Source organism: Theropithecus gelada, chromosome 20, assembly GCF_003255815.1.
Source record: "Theropithecus gelada isolate Dixy chromosome 20, Tgel_1.0, whole genome shotgun sequence".
Taxonomy (NCBI): domain Eukaryota; kingdom Metazoa; phylum Chordata; class Mammalia; order Primates; family Cercopithecidae; genus Theropithecus; species Theropithecus gelada.
Genome location: NC_037688.1, coordinates 64,335,771 through 64,349,040, shown reverse-complemented (window position 1 = coordinate 64,349,040; position 13,270 = coordinate 64,335,771). Strand labels below are relative to the sequence as shown.

Sequence of the window (13,270 nt, the reverse complement as noted above, 5' to 3'; positions counted from 1 at the left end):
ACCACTTCCTGACGTATTCGTATTTATTTCTTTAGTATCTTCCTCCCCCACAGTTTATGGGGAAATCTTTGCTTTGTTCACAGTGCCTGGGATATCATACGTGTTCAAGAATGGTTGGTGAATGAATGAGCAATTCGGTCAGTCAGTTGATTATACCCAATCCATATTATGAAAATTCCAGACAGGTGCAGTGGTTCATGCCTGTAATCCTAGCACTTTGGACTGTGGCCAAGGTGGGAGGATTGCTTGAGCCCAGGAGTCCAAGACCAGCCTGGGCAACATGGTGAGACTCCATCTCTACAAAAAATTTAAAAATTAGTCAGGCATGGTTGATTGCGCCTGTAGTCCCAGCTACTCAGGTGGCTGAGGTGGGAGAAGTGCTTGAGCCTGGGAAGTCAAAGCTGCAGTGAGCCATGACCATACCACTGCACTCCAGTTTGGGTAACAGAATGAGACCCTGTCTCAAAAAGAGAGAGAGAGAGAAAGAAAGAGAGAGAGAAAGAAAGGAGAGAGGGAGGGAGGGAGGAAGGAAGGAAGGAAGGAAGGAAGGAAGGAAGGAAGGAAGGAAGGAAGGAAGGAAAGGAAGGAGGGAAAGAAAGAAAGGAAAGAAAGAAAGAAAGAGAGAGGGAGGGAGGGAGGGAAGGAGGAAGGAAGGAAGGAAGGAAAGAAGGGAGGGAGGGAGGGAGGGAAGGAAGGAAGGGGAAAGAAAGAAAACTCTGACCATATTCCTATGCCCTCATTATTCCCCACATCCCAACCACTGATCCATGTTGCCACTTTTTAAAGTACATATAGAAGGGGAAATATTAGGTCTTACTGCACCCCATAACCTTGCATACTGAGTATGATGGGCATAAAATACTATCTACTAGATGATGGAGTTGTAAAGACTGAGGAGGATGATTCAATAAAGAGCTTGGCAGTGTATGCTGTGTCAGCACCCAATAAACATTATGTACATTTACTATTATTATAATGGGAAGTGAAATCAGACCATTTGGAGATGCAACAAAAGAGAACGTATCAGTCAGAATAAATTAGGTTATAGTTCAGTAACAATCCCCCAAATCTCAGTGGTTTAGAACACAAAGGTTTATTTCTTACCCATGTTATGTACACAGTGTGGATTGGCAGGAGTGACCTTCCTATGTTAGTCACTGAGGGATCTAGGCTGACAGAGCGGCAATCATCTTGAATATCGTTGATCGCCTTTCCAAAAGGAAGATGGGGAGTTCTGGAGGGTCTCACAGGGGCATTAAGTGCTCCAGCTTAGAAGTGACACACATTGCTTCTGCTCACAATTCATTCACCAGAACCCCCTCCAACCACAAGGGCCAGGAATTTCGATCTTACCATGTGCCCCAAAGGAACTATTGGCAGACAGTGTGAAAGACTGTTATTGAAAGTAATCATAAATGTTGTCTCTTCTGTTTAGAAACATCCTTTTGAAAATAACAATCGTTGGCATTCTTTGTTACTATTGGCTCAACAACGTGGCCCTGTCTGGTGAAGAGGTGAGATTCTAAGCTGCTCTGCCTTAAGTTTAGTTTCTTAGCATTTGACCAACAGGGAGGACATGGGTTTCTCAAGAGCCATCACACTCCGTATTTGGTATTAATCCTTTGTGGGAAGAGAATGAAAACTAATCTGGAAAGCAACAGAAGGCAAAATGGGTCTCAACAAAAAAAGCTCAGGTTCTAGAGTCAGGAGGAGAAGACTCGAAGGCCAGCTGTGCTGTGTCATCTGCCGAGTCACTTAATCTCTTTGATCCTCAGTTTTCTCATCTGTAAAATTGGGATTAAACAATATAATGTGTAGTGTAAATTCACTGCCCAGCATATGCAGTGGACGCTAGTAATTTTAGCGCTAGTCTGTCCTAACAGCCTTGGGGTTGGACAAAATCCTTTTTGATCCTTGATGTTCTATTTTTCCTGTAACCTAGATACCCTGGACTTTACCAATCTGTAAACTCATAAATGCTGGCAGTAACAATTATGTCCTAATGCTGACTGTTCCTGGCCCTCCTTCACTTGACTACAGTTTCTAGTCTTCACTAACCTCAGAGAATGGGTGCCTGAGGGTAGTGTCCCATATGGATTTAGGAACAAGCCAACTTCCCTGGCCTTCTCATTGGGATGCCTCTGCCCCTGCTACTGCATCCCCCATGATAATGTGCCTTTACATTACACAGTAATCCTTAGCTGATGGTCATCATGAGCCCTCAGATACCCAGGATGCCCTGGGGTTGGAAGTAGAGTCAGGGAATCAGGAGCCTCTCTTTATTTCTCTGTCACCCATTATTCCTGGGCTCTAAAATAGCTCTGCTGTGTCTAGACTCAAACCATTTCACATGAACATGGCACCCTCAACTTCTCTCCGTAATTGTCGAAGAGAATCAAAATCAGCCCTGCAAGTTAGTATGCTTATAGCAGATACCATATTCTTCTTCCATGCATTCATCCATTCATGCATCCATCCATCATCCCTCTATCATTCATTTATCCATCCATGCATCTATACATCCATCCATGTATTCATCTGTCCATCCATGTATCCATCTATCCATCCATTCATCCATCCATCCATCCACTTATCCATTTATCCATCCATGTATGTAGCCATCCATCCATTAATCCATATATATATTTATCTATTCATTCATGTATTAATCCATCCATTTATCTAACCATCCATCCATTTATTCATCCATGTATTCATTCATGCATGCATCCATCTATCAATTCATGTATTCATCCAGCCATCTATTCATCCATCCATCTGTATATCCATCTATCCATTTGCCCATCCATCATTCATCCATCTTTGGGCCATGTACCCAAAAGTTTCCTCTCCTCCAGCCAAATCTAAAAGCTCCCAGTCTATCAGCTGATAGCACTGACTTCCTGCAGAAGTTCCTAGCCACTACTTTCATAAACTGACTAATCTGAGCTTCCAGTTTACACTAGCCTACTAAACCTCTAGGCCACTTTCTTAATCAAGCAGACATTAATTGATTTTTTGTAAGGTCAATAAGCAAAAAGAGTGAAGGCATTCTTAGCCATTGGCACTTCCTGCTCTCTTGAAGAAACTGATTACCCTTGGCTGAGAAATGGGATCCAGAGGGGATAGGGCAGGGATGAAAAGTTTTACGGGGAGAGATCACGAACTGGGAAAGTTTGGGTATGTGTGGAAGGCAAGCTTTAAACAGGGGAAGAAGGAAACCCAAAAGAGAACAACACCCTTGAAAACAAACTCAGCTGCATATTTTCAGAGTGGATCTACTTTTTTGAGTACACAAGGACTTGGTCAAACCCAACCATTAGCTATGTCCTAATGGGTACATACAGCCAGGAACAGAGGAGAATTGGGCTGAGGCCACAGCCCCTTCCCACATCCGGACTCTTGTTTGCCTTCCAGTGTTGGGAAACTCTCATTGGCCAGGACATCTACCGTCTCCTTCTGATGGATTTTGTGTTCTCTTTAGCCGATTCCTTCCTGGGAGAGTTTCTGAGGAGGTAAATATTTGTCATTCTTAAGTAATTAGTGCCCGATGCTGTAACCAGAACCTGATTCCTGGCTGAGTGGGACGTACAGGTCCCTGACATACTCAAAGCGCGCATTGTTCCAAGTCTGCCTGTTGTCCTTGGGGATACTGTTCGCTTCTAAATTAGCTAAAATTTCACCTTAACCTGACAGTTCTGTTGTCATAGTTCACTTGGTTCAGTTGACCTTTTACAACCTTTTGAAAACAAATTCTAGAAATAAAAGACAAACTGAGCCATTTGAAATCTTATCGAGCCGAGGGCAGTGGCTCACGCCTATAATCCCAGCACTTTGGGAGACTGAGGCAGGAGGATCACTTGAGGCCAGGAGTTTGAGACTAGCCTGGGCAAAATAGGAAGATTCTGTCTCAAAAAAAAAAAAAAAAAAAAAAAAAAGAAGAAGAAGGAAGCAAAGAAAGAAAAGAAGAAAAAAGAAATCTGGGCCAGGCGCGGTGGCTCAAGCCTGTAATCCCAGCACTTTGGGAGGCTGAGACAGGCGGATCACGAGGTCAGGAGATCAAGACCATCCTGGCTAACACAGTGAAACCCTGTCTCTACTAAAAAAACAAAAAAATACAAAAAACTAGCCGGGCGAGGTGGCGGGCACCTGTAGTCCCAGCTACGCGGGAGGTGGAGGCAGGAGAATGGCATAAACCCAGGAGGCGGAGCTTGCAGTGAGCCAAGATCCGGCCACTGCACTCCAGCCTGGGTGACAGAGCGAGACTCCGTCTCAAAAAAAAAAAAAAGAAATCTTATCCACTATAGATTATTTTAATATTCTAGTATATATTCCTCCAGATTTTTCTATGCACACATTGTTCTGTATGTGTCTTTACTATATAATACTACATAATTTTCAAAAGCAAAAATGGAGTCACACTGCAACATATTGTAGAATATGCTTTTATTGATCTGCCACTATGCCTTGACATCTTTCCATGTCAGCACATGTAGATTTTTCTCATTGTTTTAATTGAATTGATGTACTAATTTTATATTAGATACAATATATACAGAATTGAGGCACTGTCATTGTCCCATGTCTGGTTTTTTAAATTTAGTAATTCTTTTTTTTAATAATATGATGAGCCTCTCATTCCTTATAGACATTTATGTATTTCTGCAAGCTGCTCTAGTAACAAGATGGTCTGACCATCAGATAAGATGGTCTGATGTTGATTATTTTATCAGTGGGTAGATTCAATGCCAAATTTCCTCATTCATTTTTGCCAAAATGTGCTTTTATTTTAGCCTCTGTTGAGGGCCTGGACATAAAGGTGAAAAGGTTTGGCCGGGTGCAGTGACTCATGCCTGTAATCCCGAACTTTGGGAGGCCAAGGCGGGTGAATCAGCTGAGGTCAGGAGTTCAAGAGAAGCCTGGCCAATGTGGTGAAACCCCATCTCTACTAAAAATACAAAAATTAGCCAAGCGTGGTGGTGCGTGCCTGTAATCCCAACTACTTGGGAGGCTGAGGCAGGAGAATCGCTTGAACCCGGGAGGTGGAGGTTGCAGTGAGCTGAGATTGCGCCACTACACTCCACGCTGGGTGACATAGCAAGACTCCATCTCAAAAAAAAAAAGAAAAGTGAAGAGGTTTTTTTTTGACAGAACTCTTTTTTTTAATTGGCAACTCCTCTTTATGAATAAATTAATATGGAATCAAGTTTCCCCAGAGTCAATGGAAACTTGATTTCCTTCTTGTGGATTTAGAACACAGGGAAACATAATTAATTTGATAGCAGCAACCAAAAATGTAAAAATGTTTATTTGAGTTGAGAGGTGCTGAGTTTATCCGGTTCATGAAAAAAGAAGCTTTAATTAGCAAAGAGGGGTATAAGATAATAGTGGAATAATTTAAATGTTCAGGGTAACAAATGTTATCTAGAACTTTTTAAACCACTTTAGCAGTACCCCCACTTGACTGCATTGTGTTAAATTAGTTTTCCCTCAATCCCTTCAATTACTTCTTCAAAAACATGCTTATAGATTTAGAACGGTTGAAAAAGTTTCAAGGAAACTTATGACTTTATTTTAAGCTGGTGAGGGTCTCTTTTGATTGTCCTAGTCTGTGGGGGATCTTCTGAAAGTGGGAGTTATGGTTTGGGTACTAAACTCAGTATGTTTTCACAGGATCATTGGGATGCAGCTGATCACAAGTCTTGGCCTTCCGGAGTTTGACATTGCCAGGAACGTTCTAGAACTGATCTATGCACAAACTCTGGTGTGGTAAGTTTTGTGACTCAGCAAAATGCCCAGTGGTTCCCACATGACTGTGGAGTTGGTGTTTTGGTGGCAAAGCCCCAGAATCTGTTGTTTTTAAAGCTGCATGGGTGATACCCCATCCAGCCAGTCTGAGAACCATGAATTTAGCATTTAGACTACCATTTTCCTTTATGAGAGCTTAAGGACTTCAGACAAGAATCAGCATAGAGCAGGGATCCCAACCTGGAGGCCTGGAGGCCACCTATAGGTGTGAGTCACCATGCTCAGCCTATTCATTTATTTTTGAGACAGGGTCTCACTCTGTTGCTCAGGCTGGAGTGCAGTGGCATGATCATGGCTCACTGCAGCCTCAACCTCCTGAGCTCAAGCAATCTTCCTGCCTTACTTTTCCTTATTTATTTTAACATGATGCAGTTAATGCCGGAATTCTGTATGGTGAATCACATTCCCAGGTTCCATCTGATGGGGTGTTGCTAATTTGAAAGTATTGGATTTGGAACAGGATAAACTGAATTCTGAGGCTGGCTCTGCCACTCATGGAGATCACTGTGCTTATCTGAGCCTCAGACTCATCTGTAAATGCATATAAGAATGTCTGCCTTTAAGGCCAGGTGTGGTGGCTCAAGCCTGTAATCCTAGCACTTGGGGAGGCTGAGGCGGGCGGATCACCTAAGGTCAGGAGTTCAAGACCAGCCTGACCAACATGGTGAAACCCCATCTCTACTAAAAATACAAAATTAGCCGTGAATGGTGGCACATGCCTGTAATCCCAGCTACTCGGGAGACTGAGACACGAGAATCGCTTGAACCCGGGAGGCGGAGGTTGCAGTGAGCCAAGACTGTGCCATGGTACTCCAGCCTGGGCAACAAGAGTGAAACTCTGTCTCAAAAAAAAAAAAAAAGGCCAGGAGCGGTGGCTCATGCCTGTAATCCCAGCACTTTGGGAGGCCGGATCACCTGAGGCCAGGAGTTCGAGGCCAACCTGGCCAACATGGCAAAACCCCATCTCTACTAAAATACACACAAAAAATTAGCTGGGCATGGTTGCGGGTGCCTGTAATCCCAGTTACTCGGGAGGCTGAGGCAGGAGAATCGTTTGAACCTGGGAGGTAGAGGCTGCGGTGAACAGAGATCATGCCATTGTACTCCAGCCTGGGTGACAAGAATGAAACTTTGTCTCATACAAAAAAAAAAAAAAAAGAACAAGAAAAAAGAAAAGAAAAAAGAATAGCTGCCTTTGAATCATGTTGAGGATTAAATGCCATGGTAGATGAAAACTGCTTTGCAAACACCAATATGTCATACAACAGGACAGTGTTTTATTTTCTGACTCTTTAAAGTTGCCCTGGGTGATTTGACTGTCTGCAAATAACTCAAAGTTAATGAGTTTATTTTTTAGACACAGTGAGGACCTTTCTTTGGTAGTTTAATAAGTAATGTGTTTGCATGCTGCTAGATCACCTGCTGGCAATTTGGCAGTTTACAAAATCCTTTCTTCCACATTATTTCAACTAGGACACCATTGGGCAAGTTACTAAAACTCTCTCTAAACCTTAGTTTTCTAATCTTTAAATGGTAGAGATACCTACTCACAGTGTTTTCGTGGTGATTAAATAGGCATGGTGGCTCACACCTGTAACCCCAGAACTTTGGGAGGCCGAGGTGAGCAGATCACTTGAGGTCAGGAGTTCGAGACCAGCCTGGCCAACATGGTGAAACCCTGACTCTACTAAAAAATACAAATTAGCTGGCTGTGGTAGCAGATGCCTATAATCTCAGCTACTAGAGAAGCTGAGGCAGGAGAATCACTTGAACCAGGGAGGCGGAGGTTGTAGTCAGCTGAGATCATGCCACTGCACTCCAGCCTGGGAGACAGAGCAACATTCCGTCTCAAAAAGAAAAAAAAAGAAATTACTATTATGACTTCTGGGCCTTTGAGATTTTTGTTGCTAAATCATGAATAAGCACAATCAAAAACACATATCTTTTCTTTTTTCCATGGTTATTACAGTTCTAACCTTTGCGGGTTTTAGGAGAATATTGCCTTTGATGATGAGTTTTACAAGAAGATAATATAATGACAGAAAAGGATATATGTTAGGGACAGTGATAGAGATGAAGTGAGGAACACGTTTTCCAAGTTTTAGTCTATTGTACACCACCAGCCTGCCTATTTTTCAATATAGTGATGTTTCACCTTTACTATTATCTACTTAATTTTTTTTATTATTTGCCTTTTTTTTTTTTACTCAAATACATTTTTTTTAATGTCATGGTAGATGATAACTGCTTTTCATCAGCCTCCCAAAGTGCTGGGATAACAGGAGTGAGCCACCATGCCCATTTATTCCTCTCAAAAATCCCTGTGAGTAGGTACTAGTATGTCCACCATTTAAAGATTAGAAAACTAAGGTTTAGAGAGAGTTTAAGTAACTTGCCCAATGGCATCCTAGTTGAAATGATGTGGAAGAAAGGCCTTTGTAAATGGCCAGACTGCTTTTCCCAACATCGGCAGTCTTCCTGGGGTCAGTAAGACTCTAGATGTCAAAACATCAGTTTTGTATTTTCAGTAGAGACGGGGGTTTTGCCATGTTGGCCAGGCTGGTTTCGAACTCCTGACCTCAGGTGATCTGCCCGCTTCAGTCTCCAAAAGTGATGGGATTACAGGCGTGAGCCACCGCGCCTGGCCTCTCACATACATTTTTAAGGGAGTCTTTATTTACACTCATAAATGGAAAACCAGTGCCATTTGATAGAAATCACAAATAACTAGAAAAATAAAAGCAATCCCATTCCAAAATGTCACTAAATTCTAGTGAGATGTTACTGTTTGCCAAGGCTGTCAGCCCAAAGCCTACTCCTTTTTTGTTAAAAAATGGGAGATTGGCATGTGTTAGGAGTTACAGCATTCTAGAACCACACTGAGATTTTCTCCTTTTGTTGCTCACGAGCACTGCAGGAGAGTTGGAAAGGGAATGCCTTTCTCATTTGGAACTCAGTGCTGTTCAATGCCTTGTCCCTACAGAACCTCAGAACTTGAATACCATGGGGGAGGAAGAAAAAGGCGGGGAAAGCATAGGGTATGCCCTAAATTTGGGACACACTAGCTTAGGGCATGCTGAATACCATCTGTTGGTTTAGCAGGTGGATGGGTGATTTCTCTATAAAATCTCCTTTTCAGAGCTGGGAAGAAGGCAGCTGAGGATACTGGGTATGGTGGGAATCTGCCTCATTTGCTGGGATGGAAGCAGGCCCCCTCTGTATTAGTTGGCTGGAGCTACCATAACAAAGTCCCACACACTGAGTGGCTTAAACAACAGCAATTTCATATCTTACAGTTCTGGAGGCCAGAGGGCCAAGATCAAGATGCCAGTGGCGTTGGTTTCTTCTGAGGGTCATAAGGGAGGGATCTGTCTCAAGCCTCTTTCCTTGGTTTATAGACGGCCATCTTCTCCCCATGTCTTTACATGGTCTTCGTTTCTCTGTGTGTCTATGTCCTACTCTCTTCTTTTTTTGTTGTTGAGATGGAGTCTTGCTCTGTTGCCCAGGCTGGAGCGCAATGGCACAATCTCGGCTCACTGCAACCTCCGCCTCCCAGGTTCAAGCAATTCTCCTGCCTCAGCTTCTCAAGTAGCTGAGATTACAAGCATGCGCCATCATGCCTGGCTAATTTTTGTATTTTTAGTAGAGATGGGGTTTCACCATGTTGGCCAGGCTGGTCTCGGACTCCTGACCTCAGGTGATTCACCCGCCTTGGCCTCCCAAAGTGCTGGGATTATAGGCGTGAGCCAGCATTCCTGGCCTCCTAATCTCTTCTTTTAGGGTCACCAGTTGTACTGGATTAGGGTCTCCTACTGTGATCTCGTTCTACCTTAAGCACCTCTCCAAGGCCCTGTCTCCAAATACAGTCACGTTCTGAGATATTGGGGGTTAAGGCCTCAATATATGGATTTTGGGGACACACAATCCAGGCCACAACATCCTCTTTCTCTTCCTTCCAAGCATCCCAGATTCACCTCGACTCCTTTTGTCTCCCCCGGCCTCTGACACTCACCCTCTCTCCCTCACAGGATTGGAATCTTCTTCTGCCCCCTGCTGCCCCTTATCCAAATGATTATGCTTTTCATCATGTTCTACGCCAAAAACGTGAGTCAGTCCGACGTTGCCATCAGTTAGCTTTGTTCAGTCGCCTGTGACCTGGTGGTGCTTAAAGCTGGGGAAGGGGGCTCTGCAAAGGTCTCAGGAAGCTGGGCCTGGCTGGGGTCCCTCTGCTGCTGCTCTGGCTGCAGATGGGAGGTGGCTGCCTCTCTCTCTTCAGATCAGCCTGATGATGAATTTCCAGCCTCCGAGCAAAGCCTGGCGGGCCTCACAGATGATGACTTTCTTCATCCTCTTGCTTTTTTTCCCATCCTTCACCGGGGTCTTGTGCACCCTGGCCATCACCATCTGGAGGTAGGAGAAGGTGGCCTTGGGGGAGGTAGGAGAAGGTGGCCTTGGGGGAGGTTTTAGAGACTGGGTGGATGGGTGTGTGTTTTAAAATGTAGGTTTTATTATAATTCAGGTGTGGTGAGGCCAGGCGCAGTGGCTCACGCCTATAATCCCAGCACTATGGGAGGCCGAAGCGGGTGGATCACTTGAGGCCAGGAGTTCAAGATGAGCCTGGCCAACATGGTGAACTCGTCTCTACTAAAAATACAAAAAGTAGCCAGGCGTGGTGGTGCATGCCTGTAATCCCAGCTGCTCAGGAGGCTGAGGCAGGAGAATCGCTTGAACCCGGGAGGTGGAGGTTGCAGTGAGCCGAGATTGCACCATTGCACTCTAGCCTGGGCAACAGAGTGAGACTCTGTCTCAATAAATAAATAAATAAATAAATAAATAAATAAATAAATAAATAATCTAGGTGTGGTGAAGCCCAACAGGTCCGGAATGACCACCACTAGAAAGATAGTTTATTACTCACAGTTCCTGAGAAGGGGAGGCACTCTGTGCCACAAAGGACCACAGAGGGAAGCATCGGGGTAGGTCAGGAGGCAGAGGGAGTGAGGGGAAACGTGGGCTAGAGCCTTTCTTGTGGTTTTCTATGGTAAGGAATGGGCAAGGCAGGGGAAGCAGGTTTAGGGTTGGCTGGTTTGTCAGTAGGCTATGGGATGTGGATCTGCCCTGAGTTGTCTGGCACTTGGCCCTGGGGTGACTAGGGCAGGGGAGCGGTGGCCCAGATGTGAGAGCCTGATAAAGGGGGCAGCTGGGGGTGTGGGATCTGGATCGGTTGGTTTGCATTTGAAAGGTGGGCTTTGTAAGCTAGCCCAAGGAAGGGCAGCTAGCCCAGGGAGCTGGAATCAGTAAGACCCCAGATGTTAAAACATCAGAATAAAAAGACATGCTTAATACAGTGTCTAACCTAAGTTCCCTGGCTAACCAACAGACACTAAAAGCCAGGGAGGGAATACATCCTCATTTGATCACCACCCATCTGACAGCCATAGTCAGGAGTAGCTTTCTCACTTCTGCCAAGAACTGAAGCTTCCCAGAATGGGGAGATGCCCCCGCACCCTGTTCCTCCACATCCGGAACAGAACTTCATCTAAATTAACAGAAAGGCAGGATGGACCCGGCTCCTCCCACCTCTACAACCCCACCTCCCTTTGGCTCTACTGTACCCTACCCCACCGCCCTCACCCCATTCCTGGAAGCCAGCAAGCCCCTCCCAACATGGGCAGAGTCCTCTGAGTGAAGTCCTCTCCCCACTCCCTTTGCTTGGCTGCCTCCTCTCCACCCTCTGATTCTCAGCTCCAAGGTCCTCTCCAAGATCTGACCTTCACAGCCCTCCTTGTCTGCTCTCAGTTCCCCACTGCTTCTCTCTCTCGGGCCTGAGTTTCTTTCCTTCATTCCATCATTCATAATCAGGAATGCCTCTGTGTGAGTCTTTGTTTAATTGTTACTCAACGATTGTCCATTTTCCCCACCAGAACGTAAGCCCAATAGGGCAGGAACTTGCTTAATGTGAAGTCCCCAGAGCCTGACTAGAATAGTGCTTAACAGAATAAACCATGGTTGATGAACAAGGGAGATGATTTTTAGGACACCCGTGAAACTGGGGCCCTCAGTTCCTTACTCCACAACATTCTTGCTCCTCTTGGCGTATCCACTCTCTTCTCTCTCTTCCTCACCAGTTCCTTGTTGCCCTATAGTTTCTGCTCATTCCTCCATAGCTAACAGGCTTCCCTCTTTATGCTTCTTCATTCAGTTTCTTTCTTTGAGACAGTGCCTTGCTCCGTCACCCAGGCTGGAGTGCAGCGGCCCAATCATAGCTCAAACTCCTGGGCTCAAGTGATTCTCCCACCTCAGCCTCCGAAGTAGCTGGGACTATAGGCACACATCACCATGCCTGGCTAATTATTATTATTACTATTATTATTTAGAAATGGGGGTCTCACTATGTTGCCTAGGCTGGTCTTGAACTCTTGGCCTCAAGTGATCCTCCTGCCTTGGCCTCTCAAAGTGCTGGAATTGCAGGCGAGCCACCATACTTGGCTTTAATTCAAGTTCTTTTTTAGACAGCGTCTTGCTCTGTTGCCCAGTCTGCAGTACAGTGGCGTGATCACAGCTCACTATAGCTTCAACCTCCTGGGCTCAAGCGATCCTCCCACCTCAGCCTCCTATGTAGCCAGGACCACAGGCATGTGCTGCCATGCCCAGCTAATTATTTTTTTGTAGAGACGGGGTCTCACTATGTTGCCCAGGCTGGTCTTGAACTTCTGGGCTCAAACAATCCTCCCATCTTGGCTTCCCAAACTGTTGGGATTAGAAGCATGAGCCATAGTGCCTGGCCTTAATTCAAGTTCTTAAGAAAAAGAGTCTGACTGCCCCCATTCATATCATTGAGCCAAGTTACCACAGAAGTCACTGCCTGGCCTTTGGATTGGCTGCTGTTGGGTGAGGTGATCCCTCTGATCTGAGAGCCGGTCCTTGGAGTGCAGGTCACCCCAGCAAGGCTGTGAGCAAGAGGGTTTCTTTGGGAAGCGGGTGTGAGTGGATCAGGCAAGACTTGATGTTTTCAGGCCCAGAGCCCAGAAAGGACACCCTGATTTTAAAATAAACATCCCTGAGTCTTGTGCTAGAGATGTTCTTCCATCTTTGTTTGACCAGATTGAAGCCTTCAGCTGACTGTGGTCCTTTTCGAGGTCTGCCTTTCTTCATTCACTCCATCTACAGCTGGATCGACACCCTGAGTACACGGCCTGGCTACCTGTGGGTTGTCTGGATCTATCGGAACCTCGTTGGAAGCGTGCACTTCTTTTTCATCCTCACCCTCATTGTGCTGTGAGTGTGGTATCTGGGGAATCTCACAGGGAAAGCCAGGAGCTCTCGGGGGAAACAGCAGTGGGGATGTTTGGTTGGAAAGCAAATGGCTGTAGTATAGCTCAGTGTTCTGGGTGACTCTTCCCTTGCATAGGTAGTTTTCCTTCCTTCCTCCCTCCCTCCCTCCCTCCCTCCCTCCCTCCCT

The 13,270-nt window shown here is 45.3% G+C and overlaps 1 protein-coding gene across 3 annotated transcripts in view; it reads left to right on the top strand.

The window, feature by feature from the left end:
* The window catches only part of TMC5 (transmembrane channel like 5), a 90,735-nt gene that overhangs the window by 69,412 nt on the left and 8,053 nt on the right, over positions 1-13,270 (top strand). For all 3 annotated transcript variants that reach the window (XM_025370350.1, XM_025370349.1, XM_025370351.1), the window contains 6 exons: positions 1,436-1,514; positions 3,418-3,515; positions 5,674-5,769; positions 9,837-9,912; positions 10,085-10,218; positions 12,913-13,086. In XM_025370350.1, the coding sequence (XP_025226135.1) occupies positions 1,436-1,514; positions 3,418-3,515; positions 5,674-5,769; positions 9,837-9,912; positions 10,085-10,218; positions 12,913-13,086 (657 nt within the window). The remainder of the gene's footprint in view (positions 1-1,435; positions 1,515-3,417; positions 3,516-5,673; positions 5,770-9,836; positions 9,913-10,084; positions 10,219-12,912; positions 13,087-13,270) is intronic.